Below are 26883 nucleotides of genomic sequence, written 5' to 3' on the forward strand. Positions count from 1 at the left end.
TTCTAATGTAATTTTTGTTATTCCATACTTTTGCTTAATTTGAGGATCCTCTTACCTGCTTGAGAGTTATTTAAAATCTAAAGTTATTTCTTGTCAAAAACTGAAACAATGTGCTAGTATGTATGAACAATGCAATACATACAATACAAAACAATTCTCACGTACAATTATGAGAATGCAATGGTTTTAGTATTACTGATCAACTCTACTTTTTTGCCAAAATCATAAGGGATGTAATTTCTGAATTTTATAGTAATATAAGTGCTCCTACATAAGCAAATTCGTTTGATTTTTAAATTATTTTTGAAAGTAATGAACAATGCCTAAAGTAAGATACACATCTGTAACATCAAGGCATTTTTGTATCAGTGTTGACATAATATTCCAAACTTGTCCTCATTAGTTACTGTAGCACATATGGTATGGAAGACATCCTACTGTTCTTAGAACCATCTTCATATGGGCTGTAATGCTCAGACACAGTGGGGTGAACAAAATGTAAACTGAAGTATCCCAATATCCTTTATTACTTAGAAAGCTGAATAATTTGGTTTTTTTAGAAAAAAAATGCTATACATAAAAGAATTGTAGTAGTTGATTTAATCATTCAACTGAAATGCAAAGTCAGTTTCAGTGCCTTAGTCAGGCCCAGGCACATCACAGTAAACTGAGATTAATCCCTGAATAATGTTCAGTTCAATAGAATACTCAATGTGCAAGATGTGTTATGCATTCTAACAGCAGTGAACAACTTTTTGGTTCCAAATACAATCCTTTAAAGGCCACAAATTCCAGTACAGTACAGAAGGAAGATGTCCTTCACCAGTATTCTGGGTCCCTGCTGTCATAGAATGTTCTGAGTCAAAATGTTCAAATTGGAAGAAGTAGACCATGCCTCATACTACAGAGGGGTGATTTTGACATTGCCATTCTCCTGGTGGGACAGAAGCCAGCTCTGTGTCTTGGCTGCAAGGCAGACAGCAGCAGGGCAGTGCTTGAGCTGGGGGAAGACATCGGTGTGATCTAATAGCAGTCTCTGATACTGATGCAGACAAGGAGGTTATCAAGAAAATGGAGCCAGGGACCACTTGCAATGGTGCAGGGAAGTGAAGGAGGCTTTGGCTTGGTATGGAGGAAAACATTTCTCTATAAGGATAGTCAGCAGTGAACAGGTTGCCCAGTGGCACTGTGCAGCCTCCATCCTTGAAGGTTTTCAAGATCCAATTGGACAAGACTTGAGCAATATCAGCTGACCTCATAGCTGATCTTGCCTTGAGGGCTTTGGACTAGAGACCTTCAGAAGTCCCTTTATAGTCTGAATTACTTGAAGATTGTGTATTCAGTCTGATACAGTTGGTTTAACTGTGATATATTTATAGAATGCCAGATATGCAAGAAAATTTTCACTACCTCTAGGAGCAGAAGTGATCTGACACTACGAAAGACCAATAGTGATTTAGAGAAAGTAACATTCATCTCCCACCTTCCTTGTCCAAAGCTAAAGTAATACATTAGGAAAAACTAATCCCCAGTCCCTGGAAGTGAAGGGTTGTTTAAATATTATGTAAACATGATAATTACACATTAATTGGTGATAAACCTATATTTTTTTTCCCATCAGTATTTACTCAATTTTACTAGAAGTTTTCAAGTAGATGCAAGTTCCAGCTTTTTTGCTTACAGTAAACTTCATCTGGTAGCTTTTCTTTTGGTTTTTAATAGGCTGTTAGTTTGACACTTATTCCACTTACAGTATTACTGTCTAAGTGCAATGAATACATCATTTTAATCATAAAAGTACCATGAAAAAGCCATGGAATTTTCTTTTGTTTTCTTGAGTGGTATCATTGTGATCACCAGCAGCAGCTGAAAAAAGTGTGCAAAAATGGATTTTATTAAGTAGGCATTCTAAAGATGATGGTGTAATAATCTGGTTAATTTTTAGGACATGTGCATACATCTTCCAAGTTCATTTTCTTTTAATCTATCATTTTTCAGCTTCATAATGCTTTCATGTTAATCTAAGATTTGGCTAGATTCAGCAGAAGCAAGAAAGCAAAGGTATCAGAAAGATACACTTACTGCAAATTTACTTTCATTGTGCAAAACATTGATTAGCTTCATAATGTGTGTAAGTTGAGATAATGTAATAAAATGAAAATTTAGATATATGTGTCAGAGAGAAAATGTTGGTGCAGAATGAGGTTGTCACGGAGTATGAATATACTTGTATTGTTGTTTTTATTGTTTGGCATTTCCATTCCTTAGTTTCTATTTTCTCTCTTTACAGGAGCTTGATTCTGAATACACTGTGTTTCAGGTAAAGTTCTTTCCATGAATTCAATCATTAGATGCAATCATTGGGAAGAATTTCTAATACTCTGAATAATACTTGTTTTGTAGTTATGTCCTCAATAGCATAATTTTTTTGTTGTTGTTATTGGTAAGGCATTACTTTTGATAAAGGGAAGATTTTTGATATTTTGAACAGGCAGCTTTTATATTTGATAGAATTTTATTTCTCTCTTATTTTTCCTATATCTTTTTTCAGCAGTTCAGTGCTTTCTAAAAGCTAAATTGAATCTACCTTGAACTGAATGACCTTCATCTGCAGATGAGATTAGGAAGAAAACAATGTGTATTCACAGACAGAACAATGTTTCTGCTCTTAGGACTCACTTTCGTGTTTTATTTAATGCGTGGAATGGTGGGGCCCTACCCATGCTCTTCCTGCTCCTGCAGCTCAGGCTCACTGCTTACCTTGTGCAGTCCAGTAGCCTTGTAGGTGCATGATGATGATTTGCATAAGTGATGGAAGACTGAGAGTAATTAATTAATTTTCCCTCTGCCCACATTAGCTCTAGATTATTGCAATGGCAAGAATAGTATTGGGCAGGTGATGGCATCTTTTGGCTCCAGCCTACAGTCAGTGAAATGGCATTTTTAAATACAGCTACATAACATATTTTACAGGTCTTTACGCCATGAATTCATGCAAGTTGTTTACATGGAGAATGGTTTCACTGAAACACTGCTGGATATCTTCTTGAGTGTAATTATTACCCTTCACAATGTAGTTGTGTTCTGGGGTTTTCATTGTGTATGGAATAAAATTTATTATAATAGAAAGGATTATTAGGGAATACAAGCTCTTGGAAAAGTATGTTACCATGTTCAGAGAAAACAAAGTCTATATTTTTAATTTGGTTTTTGTACTTTTCAGGATCAAGAAGAAAATACTTGATTCAGTAACAAACTTCACAAAAACTGAGTGAAAAACACTGTCACTTCTCTTTCTGGAGTTTAGACTTACATGCTGTATACTGTATACTTATATACTGCATCACATTTCTGTACCTCTTTAATTGCTATTAGGTATTGTAAATTTTGTTCTGATTATGAGTCAAGCAAACTAAATTTGTTATGTTGTGAATATGTGGGTCATCAGAAATTAGCTCCCCTTTCCTTTTCCTATCATATAAATGCCTTTTCATAAAAATGCAGTTTATCTTCATAAGCTCCAGACATGGTGCTTATCACAAATACAAAATTATCAGTCCCACAAAGAGAAAGCAGATAATCTGTAATCTACAAACAGATGTTTAATTAAGGAATACTGTGTGATATATGAATTTTTTGTTGGCTGTGAGGCCTTGGACTAGGAGCTTTACACTGGAAGAGATGCCTAATATCTGTCATATTTTTTATGACAGATATTTGCCCAGTAATGACAAAGAGACGTGTTGATTTTAAAAACACATTTTCACATGGTAGTTAGTGGAAAAATTACAATAATACACTTATGCCTATGTAAAGAACTGACCTCAGTTTTAGCAATTAGTGTAGAGGAGTCACTACTTCCAATTTCCAGGAACAGATCATTACTATGGGCAGATTTTCTTATTTCTAGTAAGAAATTAGCTTGTGCTTGGCTATGCAAGAGCTCTAATTGGAGAATATTACCTGTGGAGACATGGTCATGTTGACTGCAGATATACATATCTTTGAAAAGAACAGAGTAGCATCAAGGTATTAAAAATTCAACAAACTAAATACTTCATAGAATAATGAAAAGCTGTTAAAGGTGTTGAACATCTAACAGAAATCTCAAAATTAATTAAAGGCTGTCATCCTACTACATAAGAATAAACTGAGAAAATAAAGCAAATCTGGATTATGACTGTCTGGCCTAGATTCAGATCATCCTGCTGAATTCCTTTTTCTTCATTCTTGAACAAAAATTTCCAATTGTGGTTGAATCAGCTGGATGACATCCTCCTTCTGCTTGGAAGAAAGCACTTTTTAAAAGAATAGTTAAATATTTCAGCATCTTTAGATACACTTTCTTTTTGATTGACACAACTTTGCATAAAAGTATAAGGAAAGTTTAGAGGAAATGACAGGGTGAATGAGAAGTGTCTCATTAAATGATTACTTAAATTATTAAATAAACTTGAGTTTCAGATCTTCTCATACCTCTTACTTAAGGAACAAACATTTCCATGTGTTTGACCTTTATTTCTATTAAGATAGTCTGTTTCTATTTTGAAAGGTCTCCTTAGCCAATATTAATATGCTTTTCCACCAGATTGCTGTAGTCCGTGTTAGAAAGGAAGCAAATCTAATTATTTTGGCAGGATTTTTACTCTGGGAAAAAACATCTGTTCAATATCTGATGGAAGATCAGGGATTGGTCTTGTGACTTCCTGTATCATGCCAGTTCTATGAGTACATTACAAGCATATCAAATTATCAAAGTGGTTGGACCTGCACTTATACCTGCACAATACCTTTGTTGGTATTTCTATATGGCTGCTATTGATTTTTCTTGTTTTCTTTTTTCTCCCCACTGATTTGGTGTCTTCACAGTCTACACAAAGCTTGTCACATAGGCTGGAGTTATGCTTGCCTTTCCATGCTGCTCAGATTATCCTCCAAGACATACAGTGTATTAATTTGTCAGTTCAGGTCACTAAAATGGATTTCAATGCTCTCATAATCTGAAATGCCTGGGGTGTATATTTATACAGTGTTTTACAGCTGATGCTTTGAACAAAAGACTTAGTCTCCTTTTATACCTCCATCAGACAGATGGATATACTCAGCTGTTTTAAGTCAATACCTTATTCAGGCCTAATAAAGCTGTGAAGTGAATAATAAAGAAATGATAAAACTGCTGATTAGATTATTTACTTAGAGTCTTGAAGACATTTTACTTTTTACTTGTCCTTATTCAGGCTGCCTGGAACCTGAAAACACGGGCTTTGACAGAAATGGTGTATGTGGATGAAATTGATATGGATCAAGAAGGAATCGCAGAGATCATCCTGGATGAAAATGCCATTGCTCAAGTTGCACGTAAGATTGGCTTTCACTTCAATACATTGATTCAACAAGAGCTCTTTGGGCCATCTCTTTTGCCATCTAGAATTGAACAAACTGAGGTGACCTGATACAGCATTTAGTATTGGTAAAAAAAGCATTTTAGATTGTTTTATGGCTATGTTGAAATCCACTGTGTGTTCTTGATGTAGTACTTAGGCCTGTCAGACCAGAGCTCAGACCATGCTCAATTGTGTTTCGTCAGCTTTTCCTCTGCATTTGAGGAAATATAGTGAGGATACAAGTGGTTACTTGATTTTTCCACCAATATGTTGATTTCTTTTACTCCTTTCTGGCTCCTTTAGGCATTGTGGGAAACTAGAGAAAAAATCTGCTCTCGGTGTACTGTGAATTTTATCCATATGCCTGTAGTGTAGTCAAGAGTCAGATACCACCTTTTGGCATCATGTCCTGCAAACATTATCTGAACTGATTTTCTTTCTTCTGCTTTTCTCTACTTAATTTTTCTCTTCCTTTGCCAAGCAGTTCTTCAGCTCTGACATTGTTTCTTCTATGCAATTATTTTTCAGCTTTGTCAATTGGCTTTCAAGTGGACAATAATTAGTTGTCTTCCACTACTTTTTTGGCAGTATTTATATTTTTCTTTGTTTCTTTAGTACAGTTCACATGGAAGTTTTTATGTAACTTATTAAGCGTAGCTCTCAACCATGTACCATGTAAAGAAATTCAAGGGAAGAACTGAACATAGACCAAACTGACACTTGAAGTGTTAAAAGCTTTTCTTGTCTGTATGGATGTAGGTAATTGCATATCTATCTTGTTACAGTTTTTAAAATTTTCATTACATGCTCAGTCACAGTCACACAGTACTGGAGATGTGTTTATACATTTTGGTCAACTAATTATGGATATATGTCTTAAAATTCCATAGTAATAAAATCTGGAGTTTAATTTGATTTTGTGTCCCCTGTGGTAGAGATTATCTTCCAAGAAAAATAATTTGATGAATATTATTTAGAAATAAGGCATTCTGGAAAAATATATTCATGCTATGTTGAAGCTGAAAAAAAGGTGACCTTCTGGATAGTGTGTCACAGATTTCAAAACCAAAGAAAATTATTACAATAGTGTAGCCTCCACTTCTGTATCATTGAGATAAGACTTCGCTATTCGTGCTTCAAATCTGCTAGATGTGCCTGAACTAGTATATAATTTTTCAGAAAGTATAAGAACTTTCCAAAGATAGAGAACTCCCTGCAGTCTTTTGTAAATTATTAAATTTAATAGATTTTATCAGTGTGCCATATCTTTAGTGGGAACTATTAACTATAACTCCACCTGTTGCTTCTTTGTGAACATTTTATGCCTGATACAAAGTTATTTTCAAAGGTATATTTCCCAAGTAAGTAGGTAAATCTGTCATTAAATCATTCAGTGATCTTTTCTTTGATGAGCTGAACAATCTTCTCATTCTGAGCTATATATTTTAATTTTTGAGTTGAGTCTTGAAAGTCTTTTCTTAAACCTTTCTATTTATCCACTTGTCTTTTGTAGTCACCAAACCAAACAATGATCCACTCACATGCAGAAAACATGTTTTTCTTCTACACCTTGATTTTACTTTCTTTATACTTCTGAGGTGTTTGAATGTTACACTTTTGCATAAAAGGTAAGCACAGAAATCAGTGAACAGAGTGCAAGGACAACAGAGTCAGTGGTGTCTAGGGACAAGACCAGAGGCAGTGGGCACAAACTTACGCTCAGGAGGTTTCTTCTGAACATCAGGAAGCATTTATTTTTAACTAAGAGGGTGACTGAGAACTGGCACAGGCTCCCCGTGGAGAATGTGGAATCTGCCTCCTTAGAGCTATCCAGAAACCATCTAAATAGGGTCCTGGGCAGCTGGCTTCAGGTGTCCCTGCTTGAGCATCGTTGGACCATATGACCTCCAGAGGTTCCTTCAGACCTCCACCATCCTTTGGTTCTGTGATTACTCCACTTGTACACTTGACTTAATAAAAATGGGCGCTGTCTGTTTGTGGGCTTTTTCTTTTGCTGTTAAAGTGTGTTAGCCATAGTTGGTCTTGACTCAGGTCTTCATTGTGGCAGATGTTTCAGGATATCCTCCTCCACTAAAGTCATAGTTCCCAAACATTAAACTGTGTAGCCACACCTCTCATATTACAATTGGTATTTCTATACTTTGAAATCTATACTTTCAAATCTATACTTTGCCTATTAAGCAGTTTAAGTCTTTCTGCATCAGTTACACGTCCATTTCAGTTTTACATCTGCCCTTATCTTAGTTTCCAGATTAAACTCTCTTAATTATGATTTTGCTGTCAGTCATGAGTTATTAAATAATTACTAAAGTATATAGGAAAAAACTACTTTTTTGGGAAAAAAACTACTTTTCTGTGGTTCCTCTTCACACATATGTAATGATATCTTTCTTCTTATAATTTTGCTGTGTTAATTTTCCATCAATCTTGTTTATTAATGAGCACTGTTTTGCAGAAAAATCCATTATGTTACTTTTGGACTATTAACACCATTCATTTTCTCAGGTAATATTCTAATCTTGTTTAAATGTGTTACCTTGACAGCATATTTTTCAGAAAATTGTACTAATTGGCATTATGGATAATCACAGCTATTTCATTAACTGGGAAGTTAAAGGAGTCATCTGCAGTCATCACTAACTACTGAAATTTCACTCTTAAATTCTGACACTTGTAATGGCAATATGCACTGCTGTGGCCTTTTACATCTATTCATAGCTACTTGGCTTGGGAATTCTCCAAGTAAGGGCTGAGTTGCCTGGAGTGAGGTCAAAGGAACTGTAGGCATTCTCCCAGTGCACCAAAAACTCAAAACAATTGTAGTTATTAAAAAACATGTCTGAAAAAAGGAATTTTAATGTCTTGCCTCTTTTATATTACAGCAATAGTTTTAAAAATAGTTCAGAAAGTGAAAGAGTAATACATTTGTCTGCTAGTCTAAAAAGTTGAAAGCCACTTTCCTCATTTCACTGAAGAGTGCCTAGTTACCATGTTAGAAACTCTGCTGAGTGAACTGTCCACCCTTTCTGTTATGGAGTAAAAACTTCAAGATTCATAGGACTAAAGAAGGCAAGTAAGCAATAGAAATCCTGAGGGTGTCCAGCGAAAAGAGAGATTTTAATTTATTTTAGCACCAATTGCATATTTAGTTGGTTTTGCCAAGAAGATCATGGTTAATAACTTCTTTTGTATTATTTAACTTTAAATACAGCTGTAGTCAGGTGACTGCTTACAGTTTGTTTTGGGGAAAAAAGAAGAAAGTCTATCTATCAGTTTATCTTCAGTTCTTGTAAATATTTGCAATAAAAGCAGTTCATAAGTATATAGAAAATGCGTAGATGACTAACAATGATTTATCAGTAATTGTCTGTGTCAACTTAAATCTCATTTCTTTCTCTACATAGTAACAAGCAGTAAAGAGACTGCAAGGTATAGAATGTCATATGTTTCTTTTAACCACCTATTTAAAACCATCTCATAGACATTCACTTAGCAGATTAGAACTGCCCTATCAAATGCCAGTGAATGAAAATCTACCTGCAGGAACTAGTAATTCTTAATGATCCACTGTCAAAACAGAAATATGTGAAAAGGGGAACCCTTCATCAGTTCGCCTGGGCTCAGGTTGGTTCAGGTTGGTTTTCATTGAGGACCTTTGGGTATAGACGAGTTCACACTCTACAGTGTTCTAAATTGTAGATGGGGATCTTACCAGGGTCTAATGTCATGAGATAACACTCTCCATCTGCTCTGTAGGTGAAGGTTTAGATTTACTTACTCAAGTCTGGGTGCGAGATAGAAAATATACCATTTCAAGTTAGCCTGGTCTCATTGTTTCAGTAACCTTTTACCTTTAGCACTGTGTGATGTTTCTAAGATCTTCTTGACAATTTGCCAATCCCAGTAGGCATCCACAAGTAGGCACTTGTTTGCTCCCCCCAGGTGGGACAGAGAATGGAGAGGGTGAAAGAAAGAAAACCTTCACAGCATTCATTGTTTGGCAGGTTTCTTGCAAGAGTCTTTCAAATTATCAGTAGTAGAATGCAATATTTGGGGTTTGTCTTCTTTATCCCCTTAGTTTGAATAAAGAAATTTCTGGCTTACTGTTTATCATAAAACACAATCATGTTTGAAGTCCTCTGGACAAGGGAGTAATATCTCAAAGTGAAGTGAGAAATGCTCTTATTTTGTAGGACCAGGAACATCTTTGAAACTTCCTGGAACTGGCCAAGGTGGAGGCCCCAGCCCAGCTGTTAGGTATGTGATAGTTTATTTTTTAAAATGCATTGAGTTCAAAATGAACAAATCACTCTGAAAATGAAATGCTTTGGGTATAACTGTTTAAATTCTCTGTCAATAAATACCACCTAACATTGGGATAATGTACTTGTCACCTTCAGGCCTGTAACTCAGTCAGGAAGGCCCATCACAGGGTTTGTGAGACCCAGCACGCAGAGCGGGCGGCCCAGCACCATGGAGCAGGCGATACGAACGCCCCGAACAGCTCTCACAGCTCGGCCCATCACCAGCGCCTCCGGGGGGTACGTCAGGCCAGGCACGGTGAGTCGCTTGCCTCTCTTCCCTGAGTGGAACATTTCTTGTCACAGTATCTGGCACACTGACACTGTAGTTTAATTTAAAGCTGCCTCTGAACTCAAGTTTGAAGGAGGCAAGTGGTTTTAATTTTTTAAATTTTTTTTCAAAATAGAGTTTGAAAATATAACTTTTTGTGCATTTGATAGTCTGGTTATGTAAAGAAATGTGCATAAATTCACAAGTTCACCAGGATTCATATAAATTCCTGATGGGGTCTCTGGTGTCGAGATGACCCCAAGCTGTTAGAAAATCTCTTTTCCCAGCCCTGAGACCGAAGAAGAAGACAGAATTCCTTGGCTCTCATTCTCAAGGTTGTTTATTTTTTCTTATCTAAAGCATTCTTTCTCTGACCCGCCAAGGTCTGTCTGGCAGGTTGGGTTGAGGCACACTGACCGCCTTGGGGCGGTGTTATCTTTTTATAGTAAAAACTGCGTTTACTTTATTTACAATAATTTTCCAGTACCTATCACCTATGTTAGACAGTTTGTCTCTACTCTAAACCAATCCAAAAGTGCCACTGTCACAGCAGATGATGGAGGCTAAGAAGAAGAAGGAGAAAGACTGGACATGCCCAGATTCCTCCATCTTGCCTCCTGAACCCCCATTCGAAAAACCCCAAAATTCTACATTTTCACCCGGTGGTAAATTCACTCTCATTGTATTCAAACTCTTGTGGCTTGTACATATTCATACAAAGTTGGTGTTTGTTTTTTTTATCCTGGGCTAAAATCAAAGGCACAGGTGTTTTTGACTCCGTGCCAAGGTCTCTGAGCCCTCCGTCAGGGTCTTGAGTCCTCCAGGGCAGAGGACTTTCCTGGATTCCAACAAATTCCAAATTCACAGGCTCCTTGAGACAAGTTTTTATTACTGGAAGACCATGTAAAAACTGTGACACGATTTCACCATAAGTGTCTACTACAAAACAATTGATAAGCATTCAGTGTCTGTAACTTCAAAAGATAAGGAGACTAGTCTATACTAATTTATCCCATTCTATTGGCAAAATTAATAAACTGCAACCAGCATGAGTATGTAATGGTTTATCAACCTAGTTACAAAACAACTAATAATGCCCCTAGACAAAAAAAGGACACGAATGAGCCCTAATTTTAACATCCCTCATAATCTTCCTCCTACTCATCAACCTTCTAGGGTTACTACACATTCACCCCAACCATCCAGCTATCTATAAACTTGGCCCTAGTCTTCCCCCTATGATATTAAAATCACATTAATGGCAAAGTGTGGCATCTTCTCACTTCTGCAGGTAAGAACTAATCTTCCTAAGTATTTCTTGAAGATTTTTTTGGTTATGTATTCCAACTTCCAAGCTACATGCTTAGGCAGTGTATGGAAATAGTGGGGATAGACAGAGAATAAAAAGGAAGAGTTGGTACTGCACAGTAGAGCAGTGAATCTACAAATGTTTTGTTTGGAATTTTGGTGGTTTTTTGTATACTAATAATATTTTGAAAATCTTCAGGAAAAGTGTAGGGGATCTTCCCACTTAAAAAGCTTCTTTTTCCCCCTCAGGCTTCAATGATAACAAATCCAGATGGCCCTTTCATAAATCTGTCTCGACTGAATTTAACTAAATATGCTCAGAAACCCAAACTGGCAAAGGTATGTAACAATTTTAGTTAGTGTTGTGATATCTTTTTCTTGTTTTCTGGTGTCATTCTGATGTAACTGTACATGGGATTTGAGATAAAAACAATGATGAACAGTGGTTTAGATATTAACTCCAGAAAAATAGTGTGTTACACATCTTTTGACAGTGTTTACCAGACTTGAAATTGAAGCTATGTCTAAAGAGGTTATGGTGAAAGTATAGTCTAGGAAAACATTCGTATGGGAAAAAAATGTTCCACTGGTAAATAATTTTGAGCTGTGCATCTAGGAATGATGAAGGGCAAATAAAAAAATAAAAAAGAAGCCAGGAGCAAAAAAACCAGCAGAACCTTCCTTAATGCCTGGCAATGTGGTTCTGTGTACAAATAGATGGCAATCCTGGCCTAAAAATGTTCACAGTGTTTGGATTTTTTTCCTTGCTTTTGTGGAATGAGTTAAAACTTTTTATGTAAAAGGTACCATTTTTTGTTCAGAATACTTCTTCATTTTCAGTTAAGATCGTCTGATTGACAGCCAATGAAACTATCTGACAATAGAAGAGGTTTTTGCAGGTTATCTACCCAACTCAGAGGTTTCAGCTCCGAGTGGCAGGGAGTTGAAAGTTGTGAGATTTATCTTGCTTTTCAGTTGAATCTTTCCCCAACACAACCAGTTAGCTGTATGGTTGAACATGTTTTCTGTGTATAGTGTGTTCATAAAAAACAGCTGTTGGGCTGAGGCCAACAGCTCATTTTGCACAAGGTATCAAGGAATTATTTCTTGGGAGCACAAGGTATCAAACACACTCTGGGGAGTTATATTTGGCTCTCAGCCTAAAGGTGAACAAACCACTATGAATTTAGTCTGTTTTGAGAAGCATAATTGTGAACACTGTTAAGAAAACTGGCAGTATCTGATAATGTGCTGATGGAAATAGCTCTTCCAGTGCAAAACTTTGGTTAAAAGTTTTTCAGAAGCAACCAGGAAATTTCATTGCTTATTAACGCCTGATCTAGACTGGTGTAGGCCATTGCATTTCAGTGTGGTTTTCAAAGGAAATAAATCCTGTGTAATTGCACTGTGTCCTTCCCCCACTGCTTGCATCATTGTCCTTTGGCCCCTTAACCAAACTAGGTAGAGGAATAGGTATCAAATATAGTAAGTTCTAGTCTGGTGAGGTAATCAAAGACTTCCAGACTAACATCTGAGGGCAGTTACAAATCATTTCATTATCAGTGCTGAAAAAATACTGCATGCTTTTTGTCCAATTATGTCCTTGCCGGCAATCAGCCAGCAGACACATTTTTATAAATCCATTACAGTCTGGAAAACAGAGGGAATGTAAGAAACCTGGGAAGGATTGAGAAGCACAAGACACATCCATAAAAACTAGGCTTAGTTCTTCTGCTTGAAGACAGCTAGCTTTTAATTGTGCTTGCTAACTACATGATATTTAAGTAGGTAGGTTAGCTTTCAGAGGAAATATTCTCAACAACAGCTCTCAGGAATGAGAAACATACATATTTTTAACAATTTTGGGGTTTAATTAGCATTTTTGTGGCAGATTTGTCTTCCTTCAATTTCATATGAAAAGAAGCTTAAGCCAAAAAATGTAAATCAACAGTCATAGAAACATCCATAGGCAGCAAGTGTACTTGTCAGTATTATGAAGCTAATTCATTATGACATTAACATTTCACACAGAATGTAAGATCTAAGTTTAAATTTAGAGCTACATGGATTTATAACTTTTTTTTTAAAGAAAGAGCAGTAAGGCTAAAGCCAAAGCAGGAGGTGAGAATGCAGACTGCACTCTCTGTTAAGAATAATTGATTAAAGTTTCAAAACTTTTGAGCTGTCACTTCTCCCAGTGCATAAAGGTGATAAACCTTGCAGCTATTGAATTCACATAATTAGCCAGTCTATTCATGTTTGTATATTAATACCTCCTACATACTTCCTTCTTATGTGTTTGAAGAGTAGCCTGACTGTAACTTTTTTAAAGTTAGATTATCTGTCTGAGGTTTTCCAATATTTTGAAGTATATGGAAATGTGGCTTCTCTTTGACTAACATTAACCATGTTGAAGACTATCCCAGGAAACACCATAGTAGATGTATAAGGTATCACCTGTCACGAGAAAAAGCCCATGGTAAATACCAGTTCGCAACTGTTCTCTGGTATGAAGCAGAAGGTTTTATCTTTTTTAGCTTGTGGATTTTTAATAGACTTACTAAGATAACTCTAGATATTTTTATCCAAGTGAATGTTCAGCCACTTAAATCCCTTTGAAGGTCAGAGTCAGTGCATAACAGCAGTAAATTCCTCATGCCAGCCGTGCAAGAAAACATCTTTCTTGTCACTTCAGATTTACACACTTTTACCGAATGCTTCTCTGTTATTGAACTAGAGGAGAAAATGTTCCGCTACTTCTTTTTTGTCTATTTTCTTATCTACCTATTCTAAGCTCCTTATAAATGTGTTACTATTTATAATCCTTTAATGTCTTTGAATCTCTGTTTGGAGTCTTTTCTGACTGAAACTAGAAGAAAAGTAGGTTGTGGTTTATTTTCCTCACATGATACGACAATTCATTAGTAATTCTCTAGTTTCCTGAAGGTAAATATTTTAAGAATTTTGTCTAAGAAAATCTGGCAGAAGGGTCATGGAAGCCCTTAGGAGGCTGAGGTCTTGTTCTGTATTTCCTTCCTCATGGGGCAATATTTTCTCCTGGTGTTTCAGAATGAATTAAACAAATTTAGAAAAATGTTCTGTTCTTTTGAAGCAATTAAGACCTGGGATTTGGATGCAGAAGGTCAAGGTTCAACTCAATTGAACCTTGAGTTACTAGCACCCATAACACATTTTTGGAAACAGAGGCTTCCCGTCTCCATTTAGTTATCCAGTATCTTTCAATGTCATTTTATTCACTGAAAATGCCACCCCCATTGCCTGATATAGACTCATCTAATATTCTAGTGCAGATCAACTACAAGGTGGTATGACTTAATTAGCTTTATACAGCAGGAAAAAAAGCTGCAGTTATTTTGCTGTGTAATTGCTGTGGCCTTATAAGCAGTTAACCACAGCACAGCTGATGAATGTGACTTCTTTAAGCTTTGTTATTATGATGTTTTTTTCAGAAGCACAGTACTATTAGCATTTATTTATCATTTACAAACAACTTTTAAAATATTTTTTGCCTTTACAGATCCCAAAATATTGCAGAGCTTAAAATATTTTTTCTCCAAAGGCAAAGTTTTTCAGCTTGCATTCTTAATAAACCTGTGTTTAATTTAAATAGGTTTACCACTATATAAGCACCTGAGTGTCCATTGCAAAAAGCTTTTTTTTAGATCACTGGTTGGTTTTAGAGTTAAGAAGTCATTAAAATTGTACCAGATTCTCAAATATATATTCACTTTCAAGTTACAGCTGCCTTTTGGGTTTTAAAGTAAAGTTAAGCACCAAAGATAAGCAGCAATTCTGCTAATCTTTTGCAACAGATTAGGAATTAGGATGCTTTCCTGTGATGACAATATAGCACATCTATAGTTTTTGTCTATTGGAGTCTTAAATGTAAATCTCAGCATTTGTTATGTGTGAATGTAATTGTTTTCCTAAAGAATTAATTTCTGCTTAGCATAATCAAGATTCTATACTCCTCTGAAGGAATATTATCAATTTTTTCTCTTCAAATATGACAATGTTTTAAATATTCTTCCGGCAGGCATTGTTTGAATATATCTTTCACCATGAAAATGATGTAAAAAATGTAAGTAACTCATGTTCCTTTTTCAGATTTTATTATGTATGATTGAATTATTTCTGTCTGTATTCTGCCAAACTAAGGATCCAGGTAGAACATCACAAGTGTGGAAGTGAAGCATTAATAGTTGTTTAAGAAGGAGAAATCCTTTCTTACAGGGGAGATAGTCAGGAATGAAAATTGACAAATATCAAGATATGGATTTGTATCTTTTTTGAGAAGCGAAACATTCTAATTCTTAAAAGTGGGTCTCCTAGCTATCAATAACAAGGTCTCTGAACCTAATGAATTCATATTAATGGAATTTATTGGAGCCTGAGTGGTAGCTGAACTGCCTGGAAATTCAGAGTCCTGAGGCTTGAGTCTAAGTTACAAAAGACTGTCTATTAATTAAGGAAGGTGAAAATACCTGACAAACAGGTATTGTTGAACATCACTTGACATTTTTTACTCCTGGAATGATCGCTTATGCATTTGGGTGAATAAAAAGAAAGTGTATTTGGTGAAACTACATAAAAATAAAATATCAATAGGATTTTGGATACTTGTTCTAGAAATGTAAATCTGTAATGCTGAGGTGTTTTGTGAAATCAAGAGAAAGATTATATTGTCCATACGATTGTCTGTAACATGTATTCTTACAATATTTTCCTAATTATGGTTTCCCTCTTAACCCATCCAAAAATTTTCTTCTGTGGTTCATATGTTACTGCACTGAATGGGAAAGATCAAGTTTGGGTACATATTGTTTAAGCTTTCAGAAAGAGATAACTTTGCAGAGGTTGCAGAGGTTTTTTGGTAGTTCACACAAGGAAAAGATCTCTTTATGGAATTAATAAAATGTCAGTATATTTCATTGCTATCTATGTGCACCCAGTTGAAATGGAATCAAAATGTTCAAGTTTTTTTGAAAGAAGTTTATGTCAATAATGCATAGTTGACTAAACAGTTATTGAACTTTCTGCAACACTACTAGCTGGTGTGCAGTTAGATCTGGAGTTAAACTCTCCAGTTAATCAATAACACACACCAAAAATATTTTGCTGTTGTTGACATAGCTCCTAATAATTTCCAAATGTACTGCTATACAAAGCTTTTTAATCTAGTACCAAATTATTAAAGCTGTACACTGTTAATTTATTGCATAGCATTCTTTCAAGAGGATTCACTTGTAATGCACTATTAATACAAAATATCATTGAAACAGTAAGTGCAAGTGTCAGAAATATCAGAGAGAAATGGAAATTAGCATTTACATAATCCAGTACTGAATATGAAGGAGGTACCTGGGTTTTAGCCCACTAGTAACTAAGAGTTTATGTTTGTTGCTGAAAATCCAGTTCACTAAGAACAAAAGGGACATTTGATATGATGCTACATGTGTCTACACTTTAACGACATGCAGCCTCTGTAGGCTACACATACATTCATATAATGCAAGTAATTTTTAAAAGAACTCCAGAAAAAATTGGAAGATGTTTCTGCACTGTACTGCATGTATTTTGAAATCCTTGATGAGAATCCCAAATCACTGTCTTGCAGGAAGAGTTCTGTATATTTTTTACCCACCTGAGCCATTTGAATAAATACTTGCAAGCAAAGAGGTGTCAGCTTAATCACCACCATTACTGTGTAATGAAAGAGAGATCAGTGTTTGGTTAATGATTTCATCTTATTGGAAGAAACTATTGCTGGGAATTGAATTCCCACATCACAGAATGAGGTGTCTTTATAATGTAATGTATATCTCTGAAGTGATTTGTTTTAGCTGTTCAGTTTGCTTTCTCTCATTTGCTTTCACTGCCTCTTTTCTTATGTGCTTTCTACACCATTTGCAATATAACTCCATTCTCCAAACTGTTTCTCCCTTCCTGTTGAACCTCATTCTGCATTAATTTTTCTTTAAAAAAAAGAAACACTTTAATGTTTGCTGAAATGTGGCTGCATCACTGTTTATTCACCTCTCCTAGCAGTGGCATTTCACAATTTCAATATTTTACATCTCCCTGAAAATAATTTGGTCACTTAGGGTTTATCAGAGAAACAGCACATATGTTAACTTTTTAAAGTTTATCTGGCTCTTGCTTGATCACTTGTTAGAACATTCACTGACATCTCTCACATCGTTGTATTTCCTGCTGCTGTGTGATAATGGACTTTCTTAAAACCCAACACTTTTCTGCCTGAGATGAGACGAAAGCACTTGAAAGGCTTGGAACCCTGGGAAATTGACTTAAGTTTGAAAAATCTTTACTTTGGGCTTTCTGTGTGGATAGAATACTACTTCCTGCAGTTTTGAAAATAAAACACAAAGCAGTAGTGACAATATCCTTTCCTTGTCAGTGTGCTGAGCTGGAACAGTCTGTACTGTTCTCATTTGCATTATTTGAGAAACAAAGGCAGTTTTATTATTTATCTTCTGTTTCATATTCAACCAGTATATAGAAAGAAAAAAAAAAAAGACTCAGCAATTTCAGTTGAGAAATGCCATTAATCAGTGTGCATTCAACTGGATAAATAGTGCGAGGAAATTGGTTCAAATTAAAACTAAATATATCTGTAATCTATCAATTATCAGAAACGTAGGGATGCAAGAACAGAGAAGCAGTGAGCTTTTCAGCACTTGAAAATATATTCAAAAGTCTTTTGTCTTATGTAATGAAAAATTAAACACTTGTCTGAAGAAAATACTATTTCTGTATCCATTACTGTTCTTGACTTATTTCCTTTTGAACACATGTACTTAATAACTGACTTTCTGTACTCCTTGAGCTATTTCTAAAAGCCATTTTATGGGCTAAATGCTGTAAGAGCCGGGCAGTTTCAAAGACTTGTCCAGAAATAGTTCAGCTGCTACTTTTTTCAGTAGACCATGACATTGTATTTTGCCATTTTTCACAGGTGGGTAATGATGGCAAAACACTTTGTCCTGAGGAAGCACAAAGATTGTACACTATATACTTGTGACCAGAAGTCACAACCTCTCATTTCTCCTTATTTCCTCTCAATACTTTGTATTTATTCTCTCTGATAGAAATCTATTTTAAATGGAATTATGTCAGATCTACAAAATATAGAAATCCAGACTACACTCACGAAAATAAATTGTGCTAAATTGACCATGGCCTGTGTCATTTCCTCAGCTATTTTATAGACTATCTGGTGTTGATTTGTCTATAAATAAGACGTAAGTCAATGATTGTTGCTGGGAAAATTACTGCCATTCAACAGCACATGAAAGAAGCAGCAGATGCTCACTATTGTTTCCATCTATCTAATTTCTAGGTGCACACAATACTCTGGATGAAATTACTGTTTCGAACAACTGTACATTTACCAATTTAATTTTGTAATATAATAGTAAATTGCCACAAGCCTACAGGCTGTTTTATGCTGCCTTACAGCTGGTAGATAATTTGGAAGTCTTAGTTATAATAGAGTTTAGCTAAGGGAAGTAATGGTAAAAAAAAGAAACTCAGAATCATGCTAAATACAATTAAAGAACCTACACTAATTTTCATTCTTTAAAAAGCCTTTTTTTAAAAAAGAAACAAAAAACCCACCAGGTATCAGGGTTTTTAGACATTTTTATTTTCACAAACATAAGAACTGGGAGTAAAATAAATTTGTTCTGAAAAGCTTCTCAGGGTTAAGATTGTTGTTGAAATGGGCTCTGCATTCTTAAGTATGCTAAGTGCTCTAGACAGTGACAGCTTCAGCTCATCAGTATGTCCAGATGATGAGTTATAACCTAAAGTTCATTAAAACTTTCAGGACAAGCAGTGTAGGTTTTGAACTGATATACATATTGCAATCAGAAATCCTTAAAAGATATATCAGTGTCTGCCAATACCAAGTCTATTCTGTTTTTCCCTTTCAGTTATTAATATGACTACACCAATGTCCAGCAACACCAGGAGTGCAGGACAGACATATCACTACTGCTCTTACAGACTGATTTTAAATTAACATATTGTGCTGATTGAACATTGATTTGTAGTCAAACTGTACAATTAAAAACTCAAATTTTGCAGCAAACTGAAATTTAAATATGCTAGCAGTTCGTATTGACATGGCAAGTTGAAAGGTTTTACTTTTAAAAGACTATTTTAGTCTATTTACTAATATTTCTAGGGCCACATTGTCAAAAGATTTTTTTTGTAATACCAGCAAAAGTTTTTAACTATTAGCACACACAAAGCTTTCTCAGGGAAACACTTCTAAGAAGTATTTGTAACTTTGGTAGGATTTTTTTTACTGAAGTTATTGGAATCATTTGTAAAGTATCAGAAACAGGATCTTCCTTTCCTTTTTCATTAATTGGAAAATATAAAAACAGGATTAAATTTCAAAAGCTAACTTCAAAATGAAGTAATGCTGTGTTTCTTGATGCTAGTAGAAGACCCCAGGAAGAGTTCAGGATCTGCACTGACAAATAAACTGCTGATGTTACTGTCTATTAAGCCTAAAGCAGTCTTAGTTCCCATTTTTCAATCACAGCCAAAATTGTTAGCCTTGCATAAAACAGTTATCAGAAGCAATTAGGGTACCAGAAAGAAACCTGAATGTGTAGTTGCAGAAGGGATCATTTTCTGAAACTCAGTCCTCCTTCTTGAGCCCTTGCCATCAGAGAGCTCTGAGGAAAGCTCTATGGAACATGGTATTGTCAGTATGATCCTTACCCCTCTGAAGTGGCTGCTCCTGCTGCATTAGAAGCAGGTGTGGTATTGACAGTCACCCACGTTGTTTACACATCTGTAAGTGCAACAGAAGTAACCAATGTTTTACCATCAATTACTTTCACAGATTTTCCAGTACTGGGACAAAATTGCTTATGTACCTTTTCATGAAAGGACAAATCCGTCCAGAAGGGTATCCAGACCATTTTTGTCTTGAAGCAAGCTTATTCCCCATTATAGTTGTAGCATCCAAAGGCCCTTTGGGCAATTTGCAAAGACATTGAGAGACAATGGGCAACCAAGATAAGAGCTGCATCTAAGGCCTTCAAGGATTCCCCCTAACTTGAAGAAACAATGAATTCAGAGTTGTAGGTTTACCTGAGTTTTCTCTCTCCTGTCACAGAGGCAGGGAATAATGACAGCTGTCTCTTTATCTTAGGGACAGCACTGATGCAACTACTTATCTTGAATTGCTACAGAAAACAAATTATTCTTTCATTCTCACGAAGCCAAAGGAGAGGAACGTGTCTAAATTGTCATATCTCCACTGACTTTTCTTCATTATGTCAGATCTAAACCCATTGACTGCTTGCTTCGTTTTGCAAGCAGAAAAAACAGGAACCCAGTGTAGGCATAGATGTCACTAAACTGGGCTTTTACAGCATTTCAATATTCAGATTGATTTTTCCTGTAATTATTAGTTTCTCTGCTACTGAGTGACTGGTGCACAGAACTTTTACATATTATTCCTAATAGATAACTTGTTCCTGAGTTCTGTGGTGTGCAAAATGGTTACCAAAACAAAGCAGGCAAGAAAGATTGCTTCTTTGTTATAAAAACTCTGAGCTAAAGCTTTTTACCCTACTTCTAATGATATCCTGAAAATATAACAAACATAACATGGCTTTGATATGTTCTGAGATTAAATTAAATTTGAAATAAAAAGAAACATAAGCATTTCTGTGGTAGGTTGTGGTACAGAAAAGATATATATTTGTTTACCAGAAGTGTTGAAATTATAGCTAAAACATGAAAGGCCATAGATTCTGACTGTGGTGGCTGATCAGAAAGCATTGATTAACTTAGCTGCTTTTCCAATATTCTAGATGAAAGAGATTTTAGACCTCCACCATCTTCAAAAGATATCTGTTTCTTAGAATATTTCTCTGTTTTCCTGTAATAAAATAATTGTTTACATTATAAAAAGTCTACATTATAGACTTTTTAAAGGAAAAAATATTTATTATTGTACATGTTTGAGAGTTTCTGGAAGTGATGGCAACCTGATATTAGCCATGAGATGAAAATTTCTGCTGTATTTCAAACTCACTTATTTCTTCTTTTATTTCTTTACTTTATCTTGGTTTTAGCAACTTTTACTGAAAAAGGATGGGAAGCTTGGAAAAAGTGTTTGTACTTAAACAAATAGTGTATTCTGAAGTGGCACTGCAGGAGTCTGATCAAAACAATTTTCTCTTTTCTCTTTGATGTAGAAAAAACTGTTTGGATTGCTTATTTTTATAGGGACAATGCTTTCAGCTATTTTGTGCACTGAACTGTAAAAGTAATAAACAAAAAGCAGTGCCTCCACCTCAAGTTAACTGGACTTTTGCTCAACATTTTCTCTTTACAAATGTTACAGATGTCATCTTTACTGTGTTTTCTTTGTGTAAACATTAATTTTAAGATGATGGGTTTATTTTGGAAGGCTCTAGATTTGGCAGCCCTTGCCACTGAGTACGCACAGTTCAAGGACTGGTGGTGGAAGGTCCAAATTGGAAAGTGCTACTATAGGTAAGCCATTGTTCATTTCTTTTGTAGTGAGTGATTGTGAGTGCAGAACCTGTACTGCTGAGTGTGTTGGGCAATGCTGAACACTGAGAAATAGCTCAGAAAGTGTTTTGTTGGAGAGTGCTGTGCTTACAGTTAAATCTCCTTTGATGCACAAGGAGACCACTGCTTGAGATAAAGGCATCCATAGTGAGTAACTGAATTAGTTGCAATTTTGCCTTTGTTAATGGATTTTAAAATAATTATTTGAAAAGTCAGTCAATAAATGCAAAGAACTATTATTAAAACAGATCACATAAAATAAATGTTGCAGTATTAGTTTGAGAAATAATCTGTCAATGAGGGCTTCAGATTCATGAAATAATACAGAATGTCTTGAATTCATGAAGTAATACAGAATGTCTAACATATTCATGTAAGACACTTTCTGCCAGAATTACATTGCCCAAGAAGTACCAGTTAAAAATATGATGAGGCTTAAGGCTGGCACCCCATACACAAGCTTCAAATCAGAACAGGATAATGAGAAATATTAGCAATTCTTAAAGCAACTACCCACCCTTTCCTTCTTCCTCGGTTCAACTCCATTCCCTGTTTTCTCTACCTTCTCCCTTCCCAGCAACACAGAGGGGACAGGGAATGGAGGTTGCAGTCAGTTTGTCTCTGCTGCTTCCCTCAGGTGGAGGACTCCTCACACTCTTCCCTTCTCCAGCATGAGTCCTCCCCGGGGTCACAAGTCCTGCTGTACCTTCTCCAGTGTGGACTCATCTCTCCATGGGGCCACAGGTCTTGCCAGGAGTATGTTCCAGCATGGGCATCCCGTGGGGTCACAGCCCTCTTTGGGCATCTACCTGCTCCAGCATGGGTTCCTTCCGAGGCTGCAGGTGGATCTCTGCATCCTCTTAGTCCTCCATGGGCTGCAGGGCAGGGCACAGCTGCCTCACCATTGTCTTCACCAAAGGTTGCAGAGGAACTTTTGGAGCACCTCCTCCTGCTCCTTCTGCACTGACCTTGGTGTATGTAGAGATCTTCCCACAAATTCTTACTCCTCTCTCTGCCTGCCCTTGTACTGTTTTTTCCTCCTTCTTAAATGTATTCTCCCTGCATGTTACATTATTCCTATGCTGATTATGGAGGCACCACCACTCTCATGAGTGCGCTCAGCCTTGGCCAGCCGTGATTCCATCTTGGAGCCCTCTGACATTGTCTCTGTTGCACATCAGAGACATGTCAGCTTCTCATAGAAGCTATTCCTGAATCCCCCAGCTACCAAAACCTTCTCATGCAAACCCAATACATGAGCTTAGAGGTCATTCATGACTTTCAGGATTTTTATGGATCGTGTTATAGAGACTAATGCACCCAAGAAGGTACATGGATTTCCAGGGTCCCAAACTACCTTATGTCCCCATTGGCTGTGCTTCTTTGTTTTAGCTGGCTTGTTCTGTTTGTGTTTTGTGTTTCTTAAGCAAGCATGTGCTCTTTGGCTGACGGAAACAAAAAGCAATTTATATATGAGAAAGTAGAACATTTTCTGTTGTTAAAATTGCATGGTCCTCTTAATTTGTAGTGATGTAGCTTTTATAGATTAGTGCAAAACATTTGACTGTAATTATGCAAAATAAATGCTTTTGAGATAAAATAGACTCCTGTGATGTTCATTCACAGTGGAGATTATCTGTGTGATCTTTGCCATGGGCGAGGAAGTTCTGGTCTGAAACAGTTTGGGTAGAGTTGAGGCATTAATTGCTCATTTTCTACTGTCTGTTTTAAGAGCAGGAGGAATTCCTGTGAATACGAGTACGTCATTATTCACCATTCAGCCATTCCAGAAGGCTGCATGAATAAGAGGGGGCCAAAATTAATGGATTTGTCTTTTTTATAATTTTGAATGGTTATTTTGTTATCTTTAAATAATGACATGTTTTTTGTTAATGTGCACACAAATATGTGGTCATAAAGTGTGCTTTCAGGCAGTTTATGTTTGGTTTAGTTTGAACTGCTTCATTATTTAATAAGCTTATAAGAAATCTTAAAAAAAACCAGTAAACAAGTACCTTCTATATGTATTTGTTGTCTCTTTAGGTTGGGATTGTATCGTGAAGCTGAAAAGCAATTTCAGTCAGCCCTTAAACAGCAGGACATGGTTGATACTATCTTGTACTTGGCAAAAGTAAGTCACAGATACATCGTGTTTAAAAGTGTGCGGTCTCCATGCCTGAGGCAATACATGCTAACAGTTGCAGTGGGAGTCGATAGTTTACAAAATTATTTTAGAGCTCCCAGATTTCACAAACAATATTTTAAAAAATGTTCTATGTTACTGGATTCTTTGTTCTAAATTCCAATGAGGATTATGTAGCTAAAAGAATTATTGAAGTTCCAGTATGAAGACCAATGTGGCTATATATGGTCTCCTAGGAAACAAATGCAATAAATCTGTAAATAAAGAGCAAAGCTCAAAATCCTAGTTTCACAAGCAAAATCAAAACAAAGTGAGCTTAAAGGAAGCAATCAGAGACCTTGAAACAGGGAATGTTCTGTCAAAATAAAGGTATTAAAAGCTTTAAAAGAACAAGTGGCACAGCTGAGTCTCAGAACTACTTGTTTACCAGGATACACATTAGATTCTAAACGTTTTCTAAGACATTCCAGTAAAGGTAGCCTGTGAGAAACTAAAACTGCATTTTTCTTCTGTGTGTCCTAGAAGGAGATGAAACCAGTTGCTCTTTATCAGTTCCCCTTGAGCTCATTGCCACCGGCCTGTCCAAAAGTCATCACTGCTAGTGGATAATTCAGATGTTCCTATGTGCTTTACATTTCCTGAGCAATTTATGTTTTGTATTTAAATGATCATCATTGCTATCTAGAGACATGTCTTCAGTACTGTGTTTGAAGTTCACTGAAGCTTATTAATTTTCCTGTCTCTATCACAAGTCATTCTACAAAATACATAGGATCACAAATTGTTTGGGTTGGAAGGGATGCCTCCCCCATGGACAGGGGTGCCTTCCACTAGACCAGGTTTCTCAGAACCCCACCCAACCTGGCTTTGAACCCTGTCAGGGATGGGGCATCCACAGCTTCTTTGGGCAACCTGTTCCAATGCCTCACTGCCCTCAGAGTGGAGAATGTCTTCTTAGTATCTAATATAAACATACCATCTTTCAGGTCAAAGCCATTCCCCTTGTCCTGTCACTACATGTGCCTGTAAAAAGTCCCTCTTCAGCTTTCTTGTAGGGTCCTGCCAAATGCTGGAAGGCTGCAATTAGGTGACCCCACATCCTTCTGTTCTCCAGGCTGACTGAACTCTCTCAGCCTTTCCTCCCAGGAGAGGTGTTTCATCCCTCTAATCATCTTGCTGGCCCTTCTTTGGAGTCGCTCCATGAACTGCACAGAATTATTCAATTGGCAGAGTAATTGGATTAACAAACAGTGATTCATTAGAGGAGATTTGCATCCCCCTACATCAGTACTAGCTCAGGCAGGAGCTGCATTTGAACTTCCACCTCCCATTTTATAGACCAGCGTGCTCAAATATAAAGCATTGCACAGCATAATTCAGTGTCAGTGGACAGGCAATACAGTAAGGCACAGAGATATGGCTCAATTTAACAGAACTGAAAAAATCAGGCTTAAGTTAAGCAGCCATTAAAAATTAATAAGATTGCATAAAGTTCTGAGGAAATATACTGGTACTACAATACTTGTTCGTTTTGTTTATGTTCATTATTGCAATAGCTATCTGGGTTTTTAATAATATTTTCTTGAAAATGATCTCTCCCTTGAAATGTAGTTTACAAAATATAAAAGACCAAAAGAAGGAAAAAAAAAAAAGTAAGAATCTTTAAAGCAGTCTGTTACAGGGCTTGCAAGAGTCTTCAGGGTGAAGAGAGAGGCAAGAATCTTGACTTCATGTTCAGAAGACATGATTTATTATTTTATGATATATATTACATTATAACTATACTAAAAGGAATAGAGAGGAAAGTTCTCAGAAGCTAGCTAAGCTAAGAATAGAAAAGGAATGAATAACAAAGGAGCTGTCTCTGATTTTGTCTTAGAGAGAGCTCGGTTTTGGATTGGCCACTAACTATACACATCTAACATGGGCCAATCACAGGTGCACCTCTTACATCCCACAGCAGCAGATAACCATTGTTTACATTCTTTTTTCTGGGGCTTCAGCTTCCCAGAAGGGAAAATCTTAAAGAAAGGATTTTTATGAAAAGATGTCGGTGACAGCAGTCAGGACCTGCTGTGAAGTTACAAAGTATTTCATGACCTAGAAGAGCTAGAAATGGGATATTTTTACAGGAGATAAGAGAGACCAAAAAGAGAATGGAGCAATTCTCCTTTTATCATATAGACCATAATTAGCTGTAGTACTTTTAAAGAGCAGGTCTCCCCAAAGCAACTGTGAGTAGATGGAAATTGCCCCACCTGTTTTTTAATTTCTTTGCCATTTATCTAGAGAGCAGCTCAACATGTATACAGAGATGTTGGATAGTGTGATATCACACTGGATATGGGAATTACATAGTAGAGTACTGTGGCTGTGTGGTTTTAGCATCTGAAGTGAGCATCTTTCATGTGAGTTTTAGCATCTTTGGAGTCAGCCTCTAGATAAAGCAATAGAGCAGATTTAAGTCATTAATCCTCAGAAAGCATACTTCATAAACAAAGATAAAAATATAAAAAAGGGGCAGATCTAGGGGAGTTTCACACTATCCATTTTTTAAATTGGATGCATCATTCATGGTTAATGATGTAATTAATGTGGTTCTAATCTACTAAATACCATGCCCTCCAAAACCATTGCTCTTTTATAGATTTTCACAAGAAGGCATTCACTTTCTAGCTTAATACAGGAAATGTGAGTGACATTAGCAGAATGAGAGTAAAAAATGCCTGTATTTTAACATTTTGCCAATGACCAACTTGGAAAGGCAGTCCCTTTCGTGGAAGACACTCACAGTTGTCAGCTCTTTGATAATTAAGAATATCATTGAGTGGTCATAGGAAAGAATTC

The 26883-nt window shown here is 36.3% G+C and overlaps 1 protein-coding gene across 2 annotated transcripts in view; it reads left to right on the forward strand.

Annotated features, from left to right (window-relative positions):
• Positions 1–26883, forward strand: part of TTC8 (tetratricopeptide repeat domain 8) — a 41277-nt gene that overhangs the window by 3757 nt on the left and 10637 nt on the right. For both annotated transcript variants that reach the window (XM_058025995.1, XM_058025996.1), the window contains exons 2-9: positions 2291–2320; positions 5238–5358; positions 9599–9662; positions 9806–9965; positions 11535–11624; positions 15343–15387; positions 21769–21854; positions 23937–24024. In XM_058025995.1, the coding sequence (XP_057881978.1) occupies positions 2291–2320; positions 5238–5358; positions 9599–9662; positions 9806–9965; positions 11535–11624; positions 15343–15387; positions 21769–21854; positions 23937–24024 (684 nt within the window). The remainder of the gene's footprint in view (positions 1–2290; positions 2321–5237; positions 5359–9598; positions 9663–9805; positions 9966–11534; positions 11625–15342; positions 15388–21768; positions 21855–23936; positions 24025–26883) is intronic.

This window comes from Melospiza georgiana, chromosome 6 (assembly GCF_028018845.1).
Source record: "Melospiza georgiana isolate bMelGeo1 chromosome 6, bMelGeo1.pri, whole genome shotgun sequence".
Classification (NCBI taxonomy): domain Eukaryota; kingdom Metazoa; phylum Chordata; class Aves; order Passeriformes; family Passerellidae; genus Melospiza; species Melospiza georgiana.